General features: G+C 40.0%; 7 protein-coding genes and 1 long non-coding RNA gene across 10 annotated transcripts in view; 5 read left to right on the top strand and 3 right to left on the bottom strand.

Annotated features, from left to right (window-relative positions):
- Positions 1–318: 318 nt before the first annotated feature.
- LOC136239455 (glutaredoxin domain-containing cysteine-rich protein 1-like) lies at positions 319–1,854 on the bottom strand. Its single transcript, XM_066030195.1, has 5 exons — positions 1,556–1,854; positions 1,250–1,468; positions 1,042–1,068; positions 914–979; positions 319–633 (listed from the first exon to the last, which is right to left on the bottom strand). Exons 1-5 carry the CDS (start codon positions 1,772–1,774, stop codon positions 472–474), a joined length of 693 nt encoding a protein of 230 aa, XP_065886267.1. The 5' UTR covers positions 1,775–1,854; the 3' UTR covers positions 319–471.
- LOC136239457 (NTF2-related export protein 1-like) lies at positions 1,843–2,712 on the top strand. 2 transcript variants are annotated; one of them, XM_066030196.1, is made up of 4 exons: positions 1,843–2,002; positions 2,069–2,213; positions 2,262–2,303; positions 2,369–2,712. In XM_066030196.1, the coding sequence occupies exons 1-4, from the start codon at positions 1,913–1,915 to the stop codon at positions 2,398–2,400; spliced, it is 309 nt and encodes a 102-aa protein (XP_065886268.1). In that variant the 5' UTR covers positions 1,843–1,912; the 3' UTR covers positions 2,401–2,712. The 2 variants fall into 2 exon arrangements, with proteins under 2 accessions (XP_065886268.1, XP_065886269.1); XM_066030197.1 differs by having other exon boundaries at positions 2,262–2,712.
- LOC136239454 (protein SGT1 homolog) lies at positions 2,465–5,283 on the bottom strand. Its single transcript, XM_066030194.1, has 6 exons — positions 5,079–5,283; positions 4,927–5,023; positions 4,422–4,529; positions 4,135–4,246; positions 3,556–3,743; positions 2,465–2,712 (listed from the first exon to the last, which is right to left on the bottom strand). Exons 1-6 carry the CDS (start codon positions 5,222–5,224, stop codon positions 2,605–2,607), a joined length of 759 nt encoding a protein of 252 aa, XP_065886266.1. The 5' UTR covers positions 5,225–5,283; the 3' UTR covers positions 2,465–2,604.
- Positions 5,226–6,604, top strand: LOC136239453 (uncharacterized). Its single transcript, XM_066030193.1, has one exon. It carries the CDS (start codon positions 5,288–5,290, stop codon positions 6,551–6,553), a length of 1,266 nt encoding a protein of 421 aa, XP_065886265.1. The 5' UTR covers positions 5,226–5,287; the 3' UTR covers positions 6,554–6,604.
- A 1,771-nt stretch (positions 6,605–8,375) lies between these two features.
- LOC136239458 (uncharacterized) lies at positions 8,376–10,340 on the bottom strand. Of its 2 annotated transcripts, none has more exons than XR_010693472.1 (3): positions 9,942–10,340; positions 8,960–9,818; positions 8,376–8,917 (listed from the first exon to the last, which is right to left on the bottom strand). It is a non-coding gene; the product is annotated as an uncharacterized lncRNA (long non-coding RNA). The 2 variants fall into 2 exon arrangements; XR_010693471.1 differs by having other exon boundaries at positions 8,376–8,906.
- On the top strand, positions 10,285–13,543 carry LOC136239452 (uncharacterized). The gene is made up of 2 exons (XM_066030192.1): positions 10,285–11,834; positions 12,874–13,543. Exons 1-2 carry the CDS (start codon positions 10,388–10,390, stop codon positions 13,314–13,316), a joined length of 1,890 nt encoding a protein of 629 aa, XP_065886264.1. The 5' UTR covers positions 10,285–10,387; the 3' UTR covers positions 13,317–13,543.
- A 1,372-nt stretch (positions 13,544–14,915) lies between these two features.
- LOC136237746 (uncharacterized) lies at positions 14,916–17,158 on the top strand. The gene is made up of 3 exons (XM_066027958.1): positions 14,916–15,276; positions 15,327–15,935; positions 17,001–17,158. Exons 1-3 carry the CDS (start codon positions 14,916–14,918, stop codon positions 17,156–17,158), a joined length of 1,128 nt encoding a protein of 375 aa, XP_065884030.1.
- A 1,097-nt stretch (positions 17,159–18,255) lies between these two features.
- The window catches only part of LOC136239451 (uncharacterized), a 54,971-nt gene continuing 53,713 nt past the window's right edge, over positions 18,256–19,513 (top strand). The window contains exon 1 of the mRNA XM_066030190.1: positions 18,256–18,337. Coding sequence (XP_065886262.1) covers positions 18,283–18,337 — 55 coding nt within the window. The 5' untranslated portion in view covers positions 18,256–18,282. The remainder of the gene's footprint in view (positions 18,338–19,513) is intronic.

The following is a 19,513-nucleotide window of genomic DNA, read 5'->3' as shown; positions in this document are numbered from 1 at the left end:
GTTCAAATAATAAAATGGCCATGTTTGTATTGTACTTAACAGAAAGAAACCCAGTGCATGTATCAAATTTCAGCTCTTTTAACGTCTTTATTCTAAATACTTCTGACTACAACATGCTGTTTGAACTTAAAATAAGTGATCTAGCAAAACAATACTGTGTACCAAATTACTGCATGACCAGTGGACCATATTTAGCAAGTTACTTCATACCAATCTCACCATATTTGAAGTTTGCTAGTTTTGACAGGTAAGTATATACATTCTTTGTTTATCCCTTATCACATTAACACCTTCCCTTATCACATTAACACCTTCCATTACAGTGACATGTTAATAAGACAGTAAAATACAATGTACTCATATTTGGTTACTTGGTAAGTTAAAAATTTATGACAGTCATTTATGTTGAAGGTTAAAAATAAGGTTTGCACCAAGTTTGACTTTAGAGGAGCTACGTTAGGTGATGACAGTTCATAATGAACATTCCGGACATCTTTGTAATCCGTTCTCATTGCAGACAGTACATTTGAGGTCTTGGAAGGCATTTCTGATGCCTTTCTTGCTTCCCTGACACCATAAACAGAGCAAAAATTGATGTCCACCACATAATTCACACTCCTCCAACCGGTCAGTCTAAATAAAGACAACAAAAACAATAATATCCTACACTTCCCAACTAAAAAAGCCTTTGATTAATGTGGAAAAGTTAAAAACGAGAATGCCTATACAACCGGCACAGACTTTTAGTATTGTCTCAAAAGCCTTCAGGACATCTTTATATATCTGTACCACAAAGGTGATTAGGTGTGTATATCTGCAGCTACTAATAGGCAAGCCATGGTGCACTACTATAAAGTTATCATTACTACAATGTGAACAATAATAATGTGTTACATCAAGTTACACAATATACCTGAAATTCTTCCACTAAAGGAGCTAACTTTGATTGCTCATTCATTTCTATAACAGCATTCCCATCCTATAGCAAATGGACCATGAATGATCTCACCTATCCCACATGACTACATTACAGTAACTCACCCCAAGATGTCTTCCTTTTAAGAACACCTATGGTGACAAATAATAGCATTCATTTATTACAATATCAACTTATTGGGTGTGAACAGCAAATATGACTCAAACTATGCAAACTAAATATGTGTGAATATGACAAGCTACCACAAAGAAAGAAGGTGCATAGTAAACAATTTACAGCACTAGTTACAAAACATTCCACCAATTTTCTTACTTGTGGAACTGTTGGTGTCTTACCACCAAGTCTCTCCGTGAGCTCCTTGCGGTAATCGGGATGTAGAAAGATGTCCTTTTGTTGAAACATTACGTGTGTATTTCGAAGGATTTGTATGACGCGTTTGCATTCATCATACGTGCTCCTGACTGCCTGTACACTAGTAACATACACTACCACTTGGCCCCGTTTACCCTCCGTCTCATCTTCGCATTCCTCCTGCACAAACAACAAACAATACCGAATAAACACAATTATTTATGAGTGTTAATTTTATTCTCACTAAACAGTTACAAGTCTATCTACCTGCAATGCTCTTCGCAACATAGGAGAAGCATCTGGTTTTTCTTTCATCTTCTTGAAATTCTGGACTGTACTTTTGACGTTGTCTTGGACGCCTCTGATTGTTCCTTGGCGGCTGATAATCACCCCGTTATCCCTGACGGTTTTCTGCATTTCGTCTTTACCCAATAGCCTCGATAACAATGCACTAGTGCTGGATTCTGGCACCTCCAACGAAGCCATGATCGTCTTGTATACAACGGCACGTGAAAATTTACTAACTGTGAATATAGGGAGTGGCTAGTGAACTGTATTTCTAAATACATATTGTATTAATTAATTACATGTAAATAAATTCTTGGGTGATCTCTGCACTTAATAATGGACTTTAATGCTAAATTAAGCGAATCTTGTGAGGCTGGTGAAACTTTTTACAAGCTATTTTATGAGCACTTGGATAAGAAACGGAATGTAAGTTAAAATCTTCAGTATCACTAGCGCATTATTTAGAATTGCCTATATTTTGGCGTTTTACAGTTAATGTCACATTTCTACTCGGATGATTCGGTGGTGTTGTGGAACGGAAATGCTTACACGGGCTCCAGTTCGATAACTTCCTTCTACCAGGCACTACCCAGCAGTGAGCACGTGCTCCATTCAGTAGACTGTCAACCAGTCTCAGGTAAGCTGTATAAATTTCAAAACGCAAGGTTTAAAATATCTTCTTTAGAAGTTACTGGTGAGCAATCAACTGTAATAGTCACTTGTGAAGGTGAGGTGAAGTACGAAGAGAGTAACAGCCAATGGGAAATTTTCTCACATCATTTTGTATTAAAGAAAATTGGAGACGTCTGGAAAATTGTCAATGATACTTTTCGAGTCATACCACACAGCTAACCCAACTTATAACCACCCCTCCATTTGTACATCAACTTTTGTTAAAAAGATTGTGTAAATTATATAATCAAAAAAAGAAATGAAACCAATACATGCCAGAACTATTGAACAGCTATGCAAACTATTGATTCAGTTAGAAAAAACAGCGAATATCATAATTGCTTAGTCCATCATCATCAGTACTCGTATTTCTTGTACTCCATTCCATCTGGTGGCTTCACCTCAACCTTCTCTTTGCCAATATCTTTCCAGTTTGTACTAAGAACAGTGCCTCCAGATTCAGTCTAGAGGAACAATAAGAGGTCAGGTATCTACATGTAGGCACTACTGTATTTGAGTTAGCTGCCACTTGGAAGCATTTGGTCATCTCCATAGAAAGTGGATGCCATATACATAGGTCAAGCTTAAAAGCTATAGACTTTACTTGTACAGCAAAACCTGTCTAATCTGTTCACTTCATAATATAACATGTCATCTGTCTATACTGGCCATTGTAAAACATGCTATTTGCTAATGAGGATTATAAGGTTAGCCCACCTAAAGGGTGACCAATGTGACATGCCTCAACCTGAGCACTCCGGGAAGTAGTACCATCACAAACAACTATTTTTAGCAGTGCCATATTGGGAAATAATAACAACACAATTGCATTCCCCAAAAACTTTACCCAATGACCATGCAGGAAATACAAAAGTTATACTTCAATTGATAAATAGGAAATCAAATCACATCATCCCTACCCTCATGATAACAGACACTTGGCAATAAAAATATGAAAGTCACTACAGAGCATTCAAATGATACCATATCGTGGATACTGTATACCTACAGGATTTTTCTAGGGAGGGGAGAAGGCACTTTGCCTCCTCTAAAAAATAAACTTGCCTCTTAGGAAAATGCCTTGTTGCATCAAGTGTATTAGAAGAAGTACTGATAAAAGTATTTAATTTTAAGTGCTATCAAATAGTCTCACGAAGGCACCAAAGCTGGCAGCTACATGCTGTAAAGGTCTCTAGAAACCTCATATTTCACCCTGCAAATCAAGTGTACTGCAAAGGACCAGTGAACCAACCAACAATATTTCTTCAGTACATCCCAGTAGTTATGTCAACTAGTACTGAACTCACAAATGATTTGTTCATTGCTTTTCTAACTTCATCACTCCCATCACCATATATCTGTTGTAGGAGTTTGTTCATTGCCTCATTGCCTTCTGGCTTTTCATCTTTCTCTTCCTTCTTAATCTCAGTGACCAGTTTGTCCCAGTTTCTTGTGTAATGGCTGGATGATGGGTACTTGTGTGCCCCTTTAGGATCTGTATTAATAAGGAGACAAGATACACAAACATAAAATGGTACAACAAAACAGTTCCCTACACACAAGCACCTATAGTAGTATTGCAAGTAGTTGGATGGTTGTTCTTTGTAGTACAGGAAAATACTCATCTCCATAGAAAACGACACATTTAATGTCATTATAACCACTATACTATGTCACATGTCACAAACCAAAATTGTAAAGTCCCTTCACCAAAAAAAATCCTTAAGACTTCCCCTTTGAAAATGATTTCCCCATTTTGGCACTAAGCTACAAAAATGTATGTAACAATGTTAGAAGAATCATCAGGCATGTCAATGATGCATAGTGAGCCAGCCTAGTATTCCATATAACAATTACAGGCTGGCACCATGGCAACACATGGATACCTCCAGTTGCTTGTTCTTGTTGGAACTGTTTGACTGATGACTTCGCTTTATCATCTGATGGCTCTAGCGATGTCCATTGCAGACCCTCCATCTTCCTCATTTTGATCTCAATCTAAAAAGAATATTTTATATTATTAGTGCTAAAGACAATAATTGCTATTTTGCAGACAATTTGGCACAACCTTGACCTGTTTCTCATTAATAGCAATGTTCACTTTGATCACATTTAGTACAGAAATTATACTATACTGGAATTCAACTGCTACAGCCAACCCATGCCAGCCTACCTTTGTACTGAGCACTTTGTAGCGGCAACGAGCCACATTTATGCGATGTGCCAGATCCAGCTCTAGACTGTAGTCTGACCCTGATGGTAACTTGACAGTGGCACTGATCTACAAAGAGTGAATAGAACACTGTGAATAGGTGATGACACAAAATTCAAAGGGTACTTTACATGAATTACCAATAACAAACTTATAAATGCACATAACACCTTTCACAACAGAGGAGGTTGGTCACGCATCATAGGACTATGACGCAAGGTGTTGAGGCTTGTTAAGCAGCTAGGAAAGCAGCGCATTGTATTGAGAAGGGCACTGGGATGATCTGGTATCGATATACAATCCGTTTTTAGAATATTAAAAGGTGTGAAGGTTGAATTAGGTAAGCCCTTTTTTGAGATCATGAGATGACGCATGACCAACCTCCTCTGCTTTCACAATAAATTGTAAAGTCAGTGCTTAACCTAAGGGGGTATTTTATTGAGTAGTTTGTGTAACTTATCAATACCGATGTTTCAGTAAAATCAATGTGCACATCATCCGGTGAAGCCTTCTTTATCATGATGGCTATGATGACATCCGACTCTGTTTGGTACCAGTCGTACCTGCAAGAACACAAATAAACGGTGTGGCATATTCGTGCCACGTGTTTGCGCTTACTTTGCTTTGACTGGAGAAGGCATGGCTAGCGTTTCAGGTGTAGTCGTTTCCAGAGGACCTGCTGATTCTCCATTTGTCTTTGGCAAGTCTTCCTGGACTGGCTTGTCTTCAGCTAAAGGAGTTTCCGTCTTATTTTCGTCTGCCATTACACTCTCCTCTAACAATTTCGTGCTCACGTGGGAAGCGTTCGAGAAAATTCTTCGGAAAGAATGGATCCACCCTCACAGTCACTCACTCGGCCACCTGTGGATCAGTCGGCAAGTACATCGGTAGCGACTATGCTGCCTGGGAGAGATCCAGAACGGTTAGTTCTGACAGATGATCGATTAAAGAAACATGGGATTAATATCAACGAAAATGAAGCCAACATCGATGTCACAGAGAACAGAAACCATCAACCAAATTCTAATGGCGATCACAAAGTAACAGTCAACGCCCCAGATCTGATGTCTTATAACAATGATGCACATGATTTAAATGAAGAAGTGGTTGTAGATACTCCAGGTAACTCCTTAACTGAACCGAGTGATATGAGCGGACTTGACAGTGCTACATCTAGCTCAGAAAGACCAGAGCAGTACCAGTCAGGTATGAATGACAGTCAAAGGGAAAGGAGTTATGTTGATGAAAGAGTAGACAACAATCCAGCTCCCAAAAAGGTTTTTATCCTACATTTCACAGGTGACAATGATACAGAATTCCAAGATCTTATATGTAAGTTTGCATCCCACTTGGTTAAGTTGGATGTGGACATCACTCTCGATCTGTTTATAAAGGATGAGTTCACCGGTAATTGGAACATTTGGCATGAAAAGGCACTCGAAGGATCTGACTTGGTTCTGTGTATAATCACTGAAAAGTTTAATGATCATCTGACTGGTAAATTTAGTGGTGTAAAAGGCAATGTCACATATAATCTCATGGATGCACGTAGCCATTCCTTCATACCGGTATTTCTTTGCAGCCAAAAGTTTTTGGCATACATCCCAACTTGTCTTCAAGGATCTAGTAGTTTCTGTATTGACTATTGTGATCTTACTAGACATGTGGAAGATAGCAGTGAAGATTTTCAAACATTGTATTCACTGTTGACTAATCAGAATAGAAGGAAAAAGCCAGAGCGTGGCAAAAAGGTGATTTTGGCTTCCAAAGAGAACAGTCGCTTTGCTGACCTTAAAGCTAACTCAGACCCAGTTAAGTCAGTACGCACTCACAACAAGATGTTTATGCAACTAGCAATGAATATGGTAGCTGAGTGGGAACCTGTAGGTAGGATGCTAGGAATTGGTGAGCCCAAGTTGTATTCCATCAAGAGAGACAACCCACAGTCTGTACAAGAGCAAGCAGTGCAGATGTTTCAACAATGGCTGATGAAGAATGGGTCCAGGGCCACACTGGGGACTCTTGCTACAGCAATATATGATTCAGGACAGGAATACTGGAACTTATTAGATATTATAAAAAAATATGAGTAAATGTTGTGACCGCAGATATTAAATTTTTGCACGCTTCTCGTGATGACAACGTGGTTACGGGATTACCCACATATCGTCGTCTGATTTAAACATAGATATACTATACACGTAGGGATTGGAAACGGAACTCGCGCACTATAACATCCATGTTTCGGTTTGCGTCATAGTGCGGTTGCTAAGGACAATGATGGCGAGCAGGTGTGTCCGTAGTTTGTTTGTCGCTAACTTCACTTCAGGATGAAGCAGTTAAGTCTCCCAGGACAATAACAAAAGTTTGAAGAGTTTGCAAGAGCCGTATTTCGGCGAATTTTCGGTAGTGACACATTGGACGCTGGTGCATGATTTATCCAGTTTGTTTAGTGACTGATTTCAACGACCCGTGACCTTGTACTGAGTCGTATATTTGAAAGAACGGACTTTAGATGTATTCCATACCATACCATACTGTCCTGCAAGTGTGTTTGCAACTAGCTAATAGAACACTTGGTCCACCAAGCCACATTCTTCAATTCCCAGTCCAGGTCATTCTATGATTTCATAGATTTGCAGGAGGCCTGTATGGAAGCTTCAGTACTTACGTGGCATTATACTACAAAGTGGATAAACATGATTGATTGGTCCCAGTATGACTTCAGTTAATTACACAAGCCATTCACCATTGCTACAGAGTTGGCTAAAGGTAGCCGCACCAGTACAGCCAGACTGTGTTAAGTCGACATTCCTCAGGGCAGTGCATCGGGCCCTCTCTTATTTTTAATATATGTTAATGACTTACCATCTCAAGTCACCGGTGGTTTACTGCTACAGTTTACTGCTACAGTATGCTGACGATACCACTATTATATGCAGTGCACCTACTAAGGATGATGTAGCTTCATTAATGAATAGTCAGTTGAAGTTAATTGACCAGTGGACCAGTGCTAATAAGATGACAGTGAACTACAGCAAGTCATCTGTCATGTGGTTTAGAGTGTCTAATAGAAGATTGCCACATGGTTACCCACCAATTATGATGGATGATGTTATACTATCTGTGGTGCCCAAACAGAAATACCTTGGTCTGATATTTGATGAGCGTTTAACATGGTATTACCATGTCTCAAAAGTGTGTAAATCCATGTCATACTATCTGCATTTGCTTTGTAAACATCGGCATGTCCTTACAGATGACTTCTTCCCGGACTTCTTGAAAACTCTCGCAGAAAGTGTAGTTTTTTCTCACTTGATCTATTGCCTGCCTGTGTGGGGTCCTTCATTGCCACATTGTTCATTTGAACGCATCAAACGTATGCAGAACCGTGCTGTCCGTTTGTGTAGATGTCTTCACAAGTATGACCATGTTAGTCATCATTACCACTCATTGAACTGGTTACCTTTTGAACTATTAGTCCAGTATCGCTCTCTTTGTGCTCTGCATAGAATGTTCAAGTACCAACGTTTACCATTAGATCCACCAATTGTGTTTGGTAGTACACACTCCTACCATACTAGAACTTCTGCAATTTTTGCTCAGCCGATGCGATGTCAATTGTCTTTTGCACAAAAACATTTTAGATATAAGTCAACTATGTGGTGGAATGCTTTAACTGAGGAAATGGTGATGGCAAGAGATTTTTCTGATGAACTGTTTTTATGTTTATTGTCACTGAGTTACTTAATTGATTTTGTAATTATTTTCTGTGTTTTGTGTTGTATTCTTGTGGTTGTATCATGTGTCATGTACTATATACCATAATGTGTGTGTGTACTCAACCAGGGAAGAACGGCTGGTGCTGACTGGTTTTGAGTTTAAATTATAAATCAAATCGACAATCCCTCACACTAACAAAGAAACCATACACTTTGAATATTTTAACTGTACAGTAATATGTGTACGTTGAATTACGTGTGCAATGTAGCTAGCTATAAGTGTTTATGTCACTTCTTTCGAAAGTACACGTACTGTTTAAACATATAATTTGGTAGTGCATCTTGAGCTCTTGCTTGTTGGTCATCAGTACACTGTCATTTGGTGTTCTTTGATGGATGTCTAATCATGTGGCTTGGATGATTTCTTCAAAATTTTGTGTCTTATTAGAAGATTCTGTCTTTCATCCCCGTGCCATACAGCTTTGGTTTCAGAGCAATCCAACACACACTTTACACCCCCCAAGTGTGGTAGTAGTTGATGGTATGGTAAATTGATATCTAGCATTGGTCATGGGCCTACTAAAAGTCCACAAGTGTAAAGTGGTAAGCAGTAATTTTATACAATATGACAATTGATACAATAACTCCAAGTTGCCGATTACACTACACACTTGATATAGATTTCAAAACAAAGCTACCTAAGCTGCTTCCCAACACAGAGAATCTGTGACAAGTCTACAAAAATGAGACGGTGTGGCCATAACATAATTCACTTACCTCTTGACATACTGGTGGCTTGTTTATTACGAACAACAGCCTCTTGTGGTTGCACACGCATTCCTGTTATTGTGTACAAGGCTAGGTTAACCAATTCATCAAGTTAAGGGTGCTCGCGGCTATTTGAAGCCATACAACATGCATTTTTTGTATTGTTGCTAATACTCACATAATGTATAAAATGAATCCATATGCTACTTACGTTGGAAGTGCTTCTCTTTCTCTTCAACACAAACCAAACAGAATTCTTCTAGCCTATACCATTTTATAACTATGCGTAGTTCTTTATGAAGCGCTTAAATCGAAACTAGTCCTCCATTTTTCACAGTAGCGCACTGGAAACCACGTTGAACAAACTTCAGCTTATAACTCACAACTCTATGTTTAGTATTAGTACACAGCGTACATAGAACTTAAGTTAGTACTAAAAGTGTGCTACATCATTCAAAACCTCATGTTCTCGGTGCCGTAACTCATGAAGCCATAACGCTACGGACAAAATCTAAACATAGACCTCTGGAGAATTTATCAGCGAATCTCCCTACAAACTTTGAAGCCTTCACGGCTATCACTCAAAAACTAGTTTCATTTTTAGTAAACATGTGCAAAGATTGCGTGCGCCCAACATTATTGATACAATAACCACACAAATTCCTATTGACCGCAATCACCAACTTTTCAAAATAACATGTCATAAACGCTGTTCTAAACACAAAAATCTCTGTTTTCTCTTCTTCACACACAGGAACAGCTTCTTGCTCCGCCTGGAGTCTCCAAGTCGCTCTTGGATAGGTTACGCTAGGCACGCCATCATCAGCAGCTTGTAACGCCTTGTGATTCCAGCTGGTAACATTGTCCCCTACATAAGCAGCTTACAATACTAACTACCAGCATACCCTATCACTCGAGAAAACAAGGCACGAACGCATGTTGCCTACAAGCGAAAAGTGCGTTCACACTTGTTGCCTTAAATAACACTTACTTTTAGATTAATTCATAACTGTTGATCCATCAGACAATCATTTGCTAACACTTCAGTGACGATTCTAAAGCGAAAAAACATGCTATTCTTCGAGCTATTCTTCCTCGTGTTCTCTGGCGCAAAACATGTCCACTTAACACGGATACTACAAGTATGCGTAGTAATGCCAATTATGATGCAAGTTAAAAGTCGACAAATTGCTAATAGTTGGCAAATAAAGCCATTAGAAATAATATCGCGCTCGTAACTACGGACAGTATCTATGGTGACTAACTAGCGCAAGCGAAACATGGATGATTTTTCGAGCTCGTTACGTCACATTGGGAATTTGTACAGAGACGTCACGTGAGTTACTTCCGTTTCCAATCCCGTTGTAAAGTTTAGTATATCTATGATTTAAACTACTGTTTACAACCTCCGAGCGCAGAGCTGTGCCTTATCGTACAATGGCAATTCAACCTGAGAGTCATAGTGTATTGTTTCAAGAAGAAGTTTTCAAAACCCGAGACTACTGCCTAACTAGTGTTGATGTGAAACAAAAGTTAGTGACCGGCAGCGGTTCGCTTACATTCAACGAAAGAGCAGGAGGTTGCTCAAATTCTCGACCATTCGTTCCCCTTGCGCGTACATTTGTCAGGGAAGAACCTAATCACCGTGTTAGCAGTAATAACACATCGGAGCTACCCAATGAGGATGTACAATGCCATGCTGTCACCAGCGAGAGTTTGGGACCGTCCATGGTTAGCTATGATCAACAGGGAAAGCTCGCTGCAACTACAAACTCAAACCTTTCACGAAGACTTTTTGGGACTCAAGGAACAGCACGATCAAACTCAATGCACAGTCTGAACAATGACGAAAATGGTGGACAAAATATGTCAGTGCAACCTTCTTCGATGACACCATATCGACCTGTAGTGTCTAATTTCAATGTGGTTCACAACGAAGCAGAGGCAAAAACAAATTCAAACAATTATTTGCACAATGAGCCACTGAATTTAACTGTTACTCCACATTCAATACATGGTCCTTACAAGCCTGAAGATGGGAAGCAACCTGATACCAGTTTACATGCTTCATCCAGACATCAACAAGTAGAATGTAAACCACAACATGAAACACTGCAGTACCTCACAAATCAGGCTCAGCAGTGGCTGTGGCAAGTTTCTCCTACAAACAAGGAAACCACGTCCACAACATTGCATAAAGTCAGCAGAGATGACATCAAAGAAAACCCCTCTACACAATCTGTATTGCGACATTCCTCAACAATGGCCCATGATGACCTTCAACAGAATACTAGCCCACCTGTTGATATTACAAGAAGGCCGAATCCACAACCTAAAAGTATCCAATACCAAGATACTGGTCCTGATGTAGTTCAACAACCAAAGGGAAGGAAAGTGTTCATCTTACACTATGTACCTGATAAAGAAGGTCATATGAAGCAAGCTCTTTTGTCACTAGCTCTATGCTTGAGGGGTATGCAAGTTGATGTCTCCATAGATATGTTTGAAAGAGACCCATCTGTAGACAACTGGTCTATTTGGTACGAGAGAGAGATCTTGAGTTCCAGTGTGGTACTTTGTATAATAACACCAAACTTTTATACGAGTCTTACAAGTAGTGAATGTGTCAAGGGGTACTCTGTGTATAATTTGTTGAACAATTCCAAAGGTATTGCTTTCAGGGCAGTATTCATTGATAGCGAGAAAAATATGGAGTACGTTCCACTGTCGATGAGAGGTGCCACTTGTTATTCCATCTCTTCACATCGTCTAACTGTTAATGATGAAGAGTTTGCTAGTCTCTATGCTTTTCTGACTGGTCAGAACAGAGTGGAGAAACCACCTCTGGGAAACATGGTTAAACTAGCCCCAAAAAGAAGTAAATGTAAGTTTATATAATTGAGAAGACTATATAAAACATGGAAAGTCAGCTGTTAACGAAAATAGCTTGACAAATCAGCCTAATATATAGAGTTTTCCTTCAATTAATTTCACCTGCAAAGTTTCATGTTAATAAAATAAATGTTTTTAATTGCAAGAGTTTCCTTCCCACATTATAAACTCTTGCTAATTGCTATAGCTAGACTCTTTTATTGGTTAGTTCTCTATGAAATGTCATGGGTGATTGATAATTCAACCCCTCTTATCCAATCCGGAATACCTCTATAATCTTTAACCTTCTATATTACTACCGCAATAATCCATGCAACATCCAACACAATTATTGAATACCTACAAGCATCAGTTTCACTGTACTGGAATTATATACACAAAGAGTTTGCTGCAATTCTGCCCAAGTAAATTTTTCAGCATTTCAATTTAAAAAAATTATCCTTGCTATGGTTTGATGAGGTTGAAGGTCATTACACTGTTCATGCTCAAAGGCTCTAGAATGATTTTCTGAATGGACAAAGCTCGCTCTTTGTTGCTATTGTGCCTGTAAAAAAATAGACTCTTATGGTATAAATTCATAAATAGAAAATTTTATGGATTTATAAAAAAATCATGGCAACATTGGAAATTTGGCCCTTACGATGTTCCAAGTAAGACGCATTGTGATCTAGGATGTAGCACTCTATAAAATCACATGCACACAATAAGACACCATTTTCGAGGGCAAGAGAAAAGTTTTAAAACGCTATTGCGAAGGAATCGTACTGAAAGTTAGAATATTGGTACTACAAAGTGAGTTAGTAGGTAAAAGTACATTGCGGACTTTACTTTTACCCCAGTGACTAATTCTGCTTAGGGAAAGTTTTTGTAATAGAATGGTTGATACTTTTGCCCTCTTTTTTTCCCCAGAAATCCAAAGCCATAGCAACTTTTTACCGGACCAATCCTTAGGTTGCAACCCGTCTATAGTTAGCTGCTATATATATATATTGGGGTTTATCTCATTGTTATTGTATGCTTTTATCTTACAGTTAGTCAACGTCAGAGCAATCAACACATGGCACCAGCCCCTGCCAACAGAATGATACCACAACAGAGACCACTTGCACCTCAACATGCAGTGTCAAGCAAGGAACATTTTAATGTTGTATTCTCTCATCTCAGAAATGATACAACACCGATCAAATTACTTGGATCCCAGCAGAAATTGTTCATGACACTTGCATCAAACTTGGCAGCAGACTGGGAGATCCTTGGCAGAATGCTGGATGTCAGTGAGGCTGATGTACATGCTATCAGGAGGGATTACAAGGAATCTGTCAAAGAGCAGACAGTGCAAGTGCTTAGAAAATGGCTGGACACAAATGGATCAAAGGCTACAGTTGCAGTTATAAGCACAGCAGTATATGAATCTGGGTCACAGTACTGGAATTTACTAGACTTATTGCATAAGCAAGCATCAAAACATTGGTGAATCTATAAGTAATGTAATCTGTTGCCTAAAAGATATTTTTCTATTTAGCCATGGCCTTGTCCACAGTATAACATGCAGAGTCCCACTTGTAATTACTATTATAGATTTTTATCCCATACAATTATATATTCTGTATCTAACACTGCTACAGTTTGTATAGTATGTAGACTGTCCATTTTATGGAGTTTGAATGTATATATAATAATTATGTGTCTCATCTGCTGTAACTTAGGATATGCAGTCAGGATTAATTTACTGCATGGTGTTTAAAAAGAGTTTAGTTTACATATCACATGACCTAAGATCTATATCTTCTTCTTCTATATTATAAGAGTGAAAAGCCGTCTGTCTGTCTGTCTGTCTGCATTCCATTTGATGTCACGCATTGTACTCTAGAACCGCTGCGCGTTACAGCAGCGCGATACAGCTGCCCGTCGACTTGCGCGTGAAGACCCAGTAACAAGGAGAGAGGAGCAACAACAAGATACAGCTTCCCATCAACAAGCTCGAGCTGATCCACTCTACAGAGCTCTGGAGCAGCAGGCTAACACAGCACGCAGACAACAGGTACGTGCAAGCACACACCCAAGCTTTAGGGGGCTTAACTATCAGCCACACAACTTCTTCAACACTACAGATGTAGGCACACTTAGTGTAGAATGCACACACTGCGGCGCATTAAAATTTCCCCAGGAGACCGAATCCCTTTGTTGCTTGAAGGGTAATGTCCAGTTAGAGGCATTTCCACAGCCCCAGTCATTCTTGAGACACCTGTATGAAGGTACAAGCACAGCAGGTAAACATTTTCTAGCTAGCATACGTAAGTATAATAGTGCATTTCAAATGACAAGCTTTGGCTGTAACGAGATAACTATGGCTGGCTTCAATCCTTCTTTTAGAGTACAGGGTCAAGTCTATCATCGTATAGGTAGTTTAGTTCCATCAACAGGTGAGTCTCCTAAATTCTCCCAAATTTATTTTATCGACAACCAGCAAACTGAAGTAGCTACAAGATGTGGGATAGTTGATGGGTTAAGGCTTGACATAGTTAGGGGTATTACTGAGCTTTTGCATGACGATAATCACTATGTTCAACTTATTAAGGTAGCTAAAGAAATATTTGAACAGCATGATGAGCCAGCAAATATTAGGGTAGTGATTAATGAGAACAAACGGCCTGTAGGAGAGCATGCTAGGAGGTACAACAGCCCGATGTGTGACGAGGTAGGAGTGCTAATGCCTAATGATAATGTAAATAATAGCGTCATAGTTTTGCACTATAGGGATGGGTCTTTGCAGCGCATTTCTGAACTTCATAGGGGGTATGATCCTTTACAGTATCCTTTACTCTTTTCTTATGGCACCGATGGATGGCACATCAACCTGAAATTGGCTAATGGTAGGAAATTGACAGCCATGGTGTATTACCGCTACCACATCATGGTCAGGCAGCAAGTGCCTGTATTGCTTAAGGCTAAAAGGCTTTTCCAGCAATTCCCGGTTGACGCCTACTGTAAGATTGAAACTGAGCGCTTACAGTTTCTCAGGCGTGAGCAAAAGGCACTACGTGCTGATTGCTACCAGGATTTGCGGGATGCAATGGTAGATGGGGATGGTGACCCCAGGAATGTTGGTCGTAGGGTGATCCTACCGTCGTCATTTACTGGTGGACCACGCTACATGCATGAGCGTCAGCAGGATGCAATGACCTACGTTAGGAAGTATGGCCACCCCGACCTCTTTATCACCATGACCACCAATCCTAATTGGCCAGAGATTAGGAACAATCTACTACCAGGTCAAGAGCCTCTGGACCGTCCAGACTTAGTGTCCCGTGTGTTTAGGCTTAAGGTGAAGAAATTGTTAGAGATGCTCACAAAGGAGATGATTTTTGGGAAACCACGGGCTTGGTTCTACTCAACAGAATGGCAAAAGGGAATGATAATCCAATGGGAGGCAAGTGCATGCTACTGTGTGGTGACTTCAGGCAGATTCTACCTGTCATTCAAGGTGGCACTAGAGGTAACATTGTTGATGCTTGCCTCAAGCGATCTCATCTGTGGGACAGTGTGGTGGTTAAACAACTACACACTAACATGAGAGTGCACCTGTGTGGGGATGTGGCAGCTGGACAATTCGCTGAAGAACTATTGGCCATTGGAGATGGGAAGTTTCCTATTGACACTCTACCTGATGTTGTCCAGCTACCTGACACCATGGGAACCTTTGTGGATAGCAAGGAGGAACTGGTTTCCAGGGTGTATCCAGATTTGCTCTATAACTTTAGGGACTTGGCTTGGCTTTCTGAATGCTGCATTCTTGCTCCTCTTAACAAGACCACTCATTCCATCAACATGACTCTGGTGGAGCAGTTACCTGGTGACTGTTGTGAGTACAGGTCCTTGGACACCATACCTGATGAATCTCAGGCTGTTCACTTTCTAACAGAATTCTTGAACTCTTTAGAGGTATCTGGACTACCTCAGCATCTTCTCTTACTTAAAGTAGGCGCTCCTATTATTATTCTACGCTCTCTAGATCCTCCAAGGGTTACTAATGGCACTAGGTGTGTAGTTACTAAACTGTCGGCTAACACAGTAGAGGCCAAGATTTCTCATGGTAGATATGCAGGACACGATATTATAATACCACGCATTCCTCTCATTCCGAGTAACTCGGTTTTGCCTTTTGAATTTAGATGGCTTCAATTTCCAATTGCACTTTGCTTTGCCATGACCATTAACAAAAGCCAGGGCCAAACTTTTTAAGGGTGTAGGATTAGATTTGACGGACGAAAGCTTCACACACGGCATGCTTTATGTGGCACTATCTAGGGTAGGTTCAGCAGATAGATTGACACTTTTAGTTAGAGGGGATTGCAAAACACGTAATGTAGTTATAGTGAGGTTTTTAGATAGGCAAACACATACACTTTAGTTAGGTTTGTCTGCTGCTACTGCTGCTTTGTGATATTGTGGATCAGCACCTGTGGATGGTGGTAAGGAAGGTATTATGGTAAAAAAAATGTATCAGATGGTTGCTTTGTATATTTATGTATGTGTGTAACTATTTATCTTTTCTATTCTTTTGTCTTTATGCATATCCTGGATGGTTTGCTCGGAGGAGGGATGACTGCAGCTACACAGTGAAATGACACGGTCCCGTGGCAGACTGTTCTTCACAACGTGGGGCACGTTGTGAAAATGGGAGCTATTTATACACTTTGCAGCAATGATTTGAACTCTTTCTACACATGCATACAAAGCAGAGTGGAGCATTTTTCGGGTTTTCCTGTGCAGCAAAACAAAAGAAAAGGCTGGCAGGTTTTTTCCATGAGCTGTCTTGGGCTGGATGACTGAAAAATTTTTGTTTTCATTTATTATTATTTCTTGCTAGCCCCCAGTCTGTGCCCATGCTGTTATATTTTATAAAGCCGTTATATTTTGTCATAACAGAATCATTGTAGTGCGGATTACAGTAATTCATGGTATGTTTGGTTGATGGTAGAATTTGAGCAACTTAAGTCACAAAATATTCCAATAAGAGTGCACTTCTCCACAATTATTGCATTCATGCAATCCTTACACCACATTGTTTCCTTAGTCTTTTATAAAGTATCTATAATAGTATATTACCAACTGTAATTTAATTTCCATGTCATTGTACATATGCCCTGCATGATAGGGCAGGTACTACAGCTAGTACTATATAAAATAGTCAGTCACCAGCTGATGGGAAGTAGCATCACACTGATACCAATGAGCATCAACAAGAAGATGAAACAGTGCAGTACCTTACAAATCAGGTTCAGCAGTGACAACAGTTTTGTCATACCAAAATGAAAACGATGTCCTCGACATCTCAGCAAAATCACAGAAGAGACCGGTAGATTTTTTGTATCAACATCCTCACCATTATTATCTTTAACATAATCCATGCCCACCTATTAACTAAGTTTAAGCCTCTACAGCTTGAAAGTATATGCAATATCATGATAGTGGTCCTTATATGTGGGCTGGTAACTGAAGAGAAGGAAATTTTTATCTTGTACTATGTTCCTATAAGAAGCAAACTCACTAGTTGTATTCTTGAGATGCACACAAATTGATGTCTCCTTGATATATATTCGAAGAAGACTGGCTGTGGCCAGTCCATTTGGTATAAGAGAGAGAGAGAGATCTTGAGTTCTAGTGTGGTACTTTATGTAATAATACCAAACTTTTATACCACTAGCATTAACACTTAACATAAGGCCGGGTGTTACTTTCAGGACAGTTTTCTTGGTGGTGGGAAAATATGCATTGTGCTGGGCATTTATCTATGAGGGGTTCAGTGCTAAATACAATGCCCTGGCATTACATATACCACATTATGATGAGTTGTTACCTTTTTGCGCTTCTAATTAATAGTGGAGGGAATCGTAGGGAATGTGTAAAATTAATTTCAATTGATTAATTTATACATAATGAGTTTGGCTATGTTCCTTCTGGTTTGGAGGCTCTGTAGATCTAAAGGTTAGCATGTTGGTCACGCTGTTTCACCACTTGATCCGTACATAGATATAACCAATGACTCTAATTGATGCATACAAATTTTCCTTTTTCCCATCAACCATCAAATTATGGAACCAACTCCCTGCTGATGTAATTAATTCCTCTACCCCTAATGAGCTTTGTAATAACTTAAGTAACTTTTATGATCACACCTGTGCCGCTTATAATTTCCAATCGATAAGCGCCGTGCGGAGAAATAGGGTCTGGCTACGCGAGTCTATGTGCGTTATAATCTTTTGATTGCTGCACAGTAATAAATATAATAACAATAATTATACATAACCCCTGATCCGTACTAGAATTGTGCGCGTGGACAAAACAGGCGCTTCGTGAAAATTATACATGACTTCGTAAGCTCTGCGCTAAAAACAGACTGCGTCACATCACGAGATTCGTCTTGGACTCGAGTAACAATGGCAGCGAAAAACGAGGATAAATCTCTGATGACCGAAGCCATCGATGCAACAGGTGTACTTTTTAGACCCACTATGTCTTTATGTACTGTTATAGTAGCTATAATATTTTTATTAATAAGGAGAGAAAGGAGCGAAATATATAGGCGTGGCACTGTGTTTTCTGTTTCTTTTTTTTAGGAAGGGAAAAAGCTGTACATGTCTAGCTACGCAGACTGTGCGTGGTGTATAGTCTCGCGTGGCCAGACCCACTCTTCGCTAGTCTCGCGTAGCCAGACCCTTTTCTTTCTTTTGTGTGGGGGCGGGAAAGAAAAGGGTCTGGTGAACATAGTATAGCATCATCGTTGGGCTATCCCGAGATTGTGGGGATTCTACTGCGCAGCTTCCGGATTGTTGATTGGCACGAATGACGTGATTTGCTAATATTTGCGTCATTTGCATCCTGTTACCATAGCTACTACTGAAATATCTATGGTAACAGGACGCAAATGCAGCAGATCACGTCATTTGCACCAAACAACAATCCGGAAGCTGCGCAGTAGAATCCCCACAATCTCGGGATAGCCCAACGATGATGCTATACTATGTTCACCAGACCCTTTTCTTTCCCCGCCCCCACACAAAAGAAAGAAAAGCGCCTGGCTATGCGAGACTAGTTCCTACGGGTGAGTGGATTTGTTTTGAGTTGTTCCATCAAGAATACCCGTTCAGTGCGAGTTCTTCGACATATTCCAAAGGGGGCCCGTATACAGACCACTCAAGCACTCACAACTATCATTAATGGCTGTATTTCTGGTGATACTGGTGTCTTACCCTGGTGGAAACTTCTGTTTTTTGGCTGCACAGCTTTAGCTATCCCTGACACATCTAGTAATGATTCATCTTTCCCTTCTCTTACCACTATAAGCGTCAAGTTGCAGCAGTTGCTTCCAGCTCTATAGATTTTTTCCCTCTTCTGTACAACCAGCGTTCTCCTACTAGGCCTGACCCATCTTCATCTAACGACTCAACCCTGCGTCGCCGAGTGGAGGCCAAACTCTCAGATGGTGATGGTACTGGTACAGTGCGCCTTGCTAGTTTCAATGATACTTTGGCACCCTTTGATGATGAGACATTATCTGGTCTTCAGTCGAAACATCCATCCTCTCCTCCTGACTTAGAGTTTCCTGAACCACCTGATGATTCTTCAGAGGTTTTGTCAGTTTCGTGTGCTGTTGTTACTCGTGCTATC

The sequence above is a fragment of the Dysidea avara genome, chromosome 11, assembly GCF_963678975.1.
Source record: "Dysidea avara chromosome 11, odDysAvar1.4, whole genome shotgun sequence".
Classification (NCBI taxonomy): Eukaryota; Metazoa; Porifera; class Demospongiae; order Dictyoceratida; family Dysideidae; genus Dysidea; species Dysidea avara.
This window is presented reverse-complemented; position numbering and strand designations above follow the sequence as displayed.

Coding starts and splice junctions, on each gene's coding strand:
- LOC136239455 (XM_066030195.1), bottom strand. CDS start 1,774: ATGGCTTCGTTGGAGGTGCCAGAATCCAGCACTAGTGCATTGTTATCG. Junction 1,069..1,249: donor AGACACCAACAGTTCCACAA/GTAAGAAAATTG, acceptor TTGTCACCATAG/GTGTTCTTAAAAGGAAGACA. Junction 634..913: donor CTTTAGTGGAAGAATTTCAG/GTATATTGTGTA, acceptor GTCTTTATTTAG/ACTGACCGGTTGGAGGAGTG.
- LOC136239457 (XM_066030197.1), top strand. CDS start 1,913: ATGGACTTTAATGCTAAATTAAGCGAATCTTGTGAGGCTGGTGAAACT. Junction 2,003..2,068: donor ACTTGGATAAGAAACGGAAT/GTAAGTTAAAAT, acceptor GGCGTTTTACAG/TTAATGTCACATTTCTACTC. Junction 2,214..2,261: donor AGACTGTCAACCAGTCTCAG/GTAAGCTGTATA, acceptor TATCTTCTTTAG/AAGTTACTGGTGAGCAATCA.
- LOC136239454 (XM_066030194.1), bottom strand. CDS start 5,224: ATGGCAGACGAAAATAAGACGGAAACTCCTTTAGCTGAAGACAAGCCA. Junction 5,024..5,078: donor CCTTCTCCAGTCAAAGCAAA/GTAAGCGCAAAC, acceptor GTGTTCTTGCAG/GTACGACTGGTACCAAACAG. Junction 3,744..4,134: donor ACAAGAACAAGCAACTGGAG/GTATCCATGTGT, acceptor TTATTAATACAG/ATCCTAAAGGGGCACACAAG.
- LOC136239453 (XM_066030193.1), top strand. CDS start 5,288: ATGGATCCACCCTCACAGTCACTCACTCGGCCACCTGTGGATCAGTCG.
- LOC136239452 (XM_066030192.1), top strand. CDS start 10,388: ATGGCAATTCAACCTGAGAGTCATAGTGTATTGTTTCAAGAAGAAGTT. Junction 11,835..12,873: donor AGCCCCAAAAAGAAGTAAAT/GTAAGTTTATAT, acceptor TTTATCTTACAG/TTAGTCAACGTCAGAGCAAT.
- LOC136237746 (XM_066027958.1), top strand. CDS start 14,916: ATGGTAGATGGGGATGGTGACCCCAGGAATGTTGGTCGTAGGGTGATC. Junction 15,277..15,326: donor GATAATCCAATGGGAGGCAA/GTGCATGCTACT, acceptor CTGTCATTCAAG/GTGGCACTAGAGGTAACATT. Junction 15,936..17,000: donor AGAGGCCAAGATTTCTCATG/GTAGATATGCAG, acceptor CCTGCATGATAG/GGCAGGTACTACAGCTAGTA.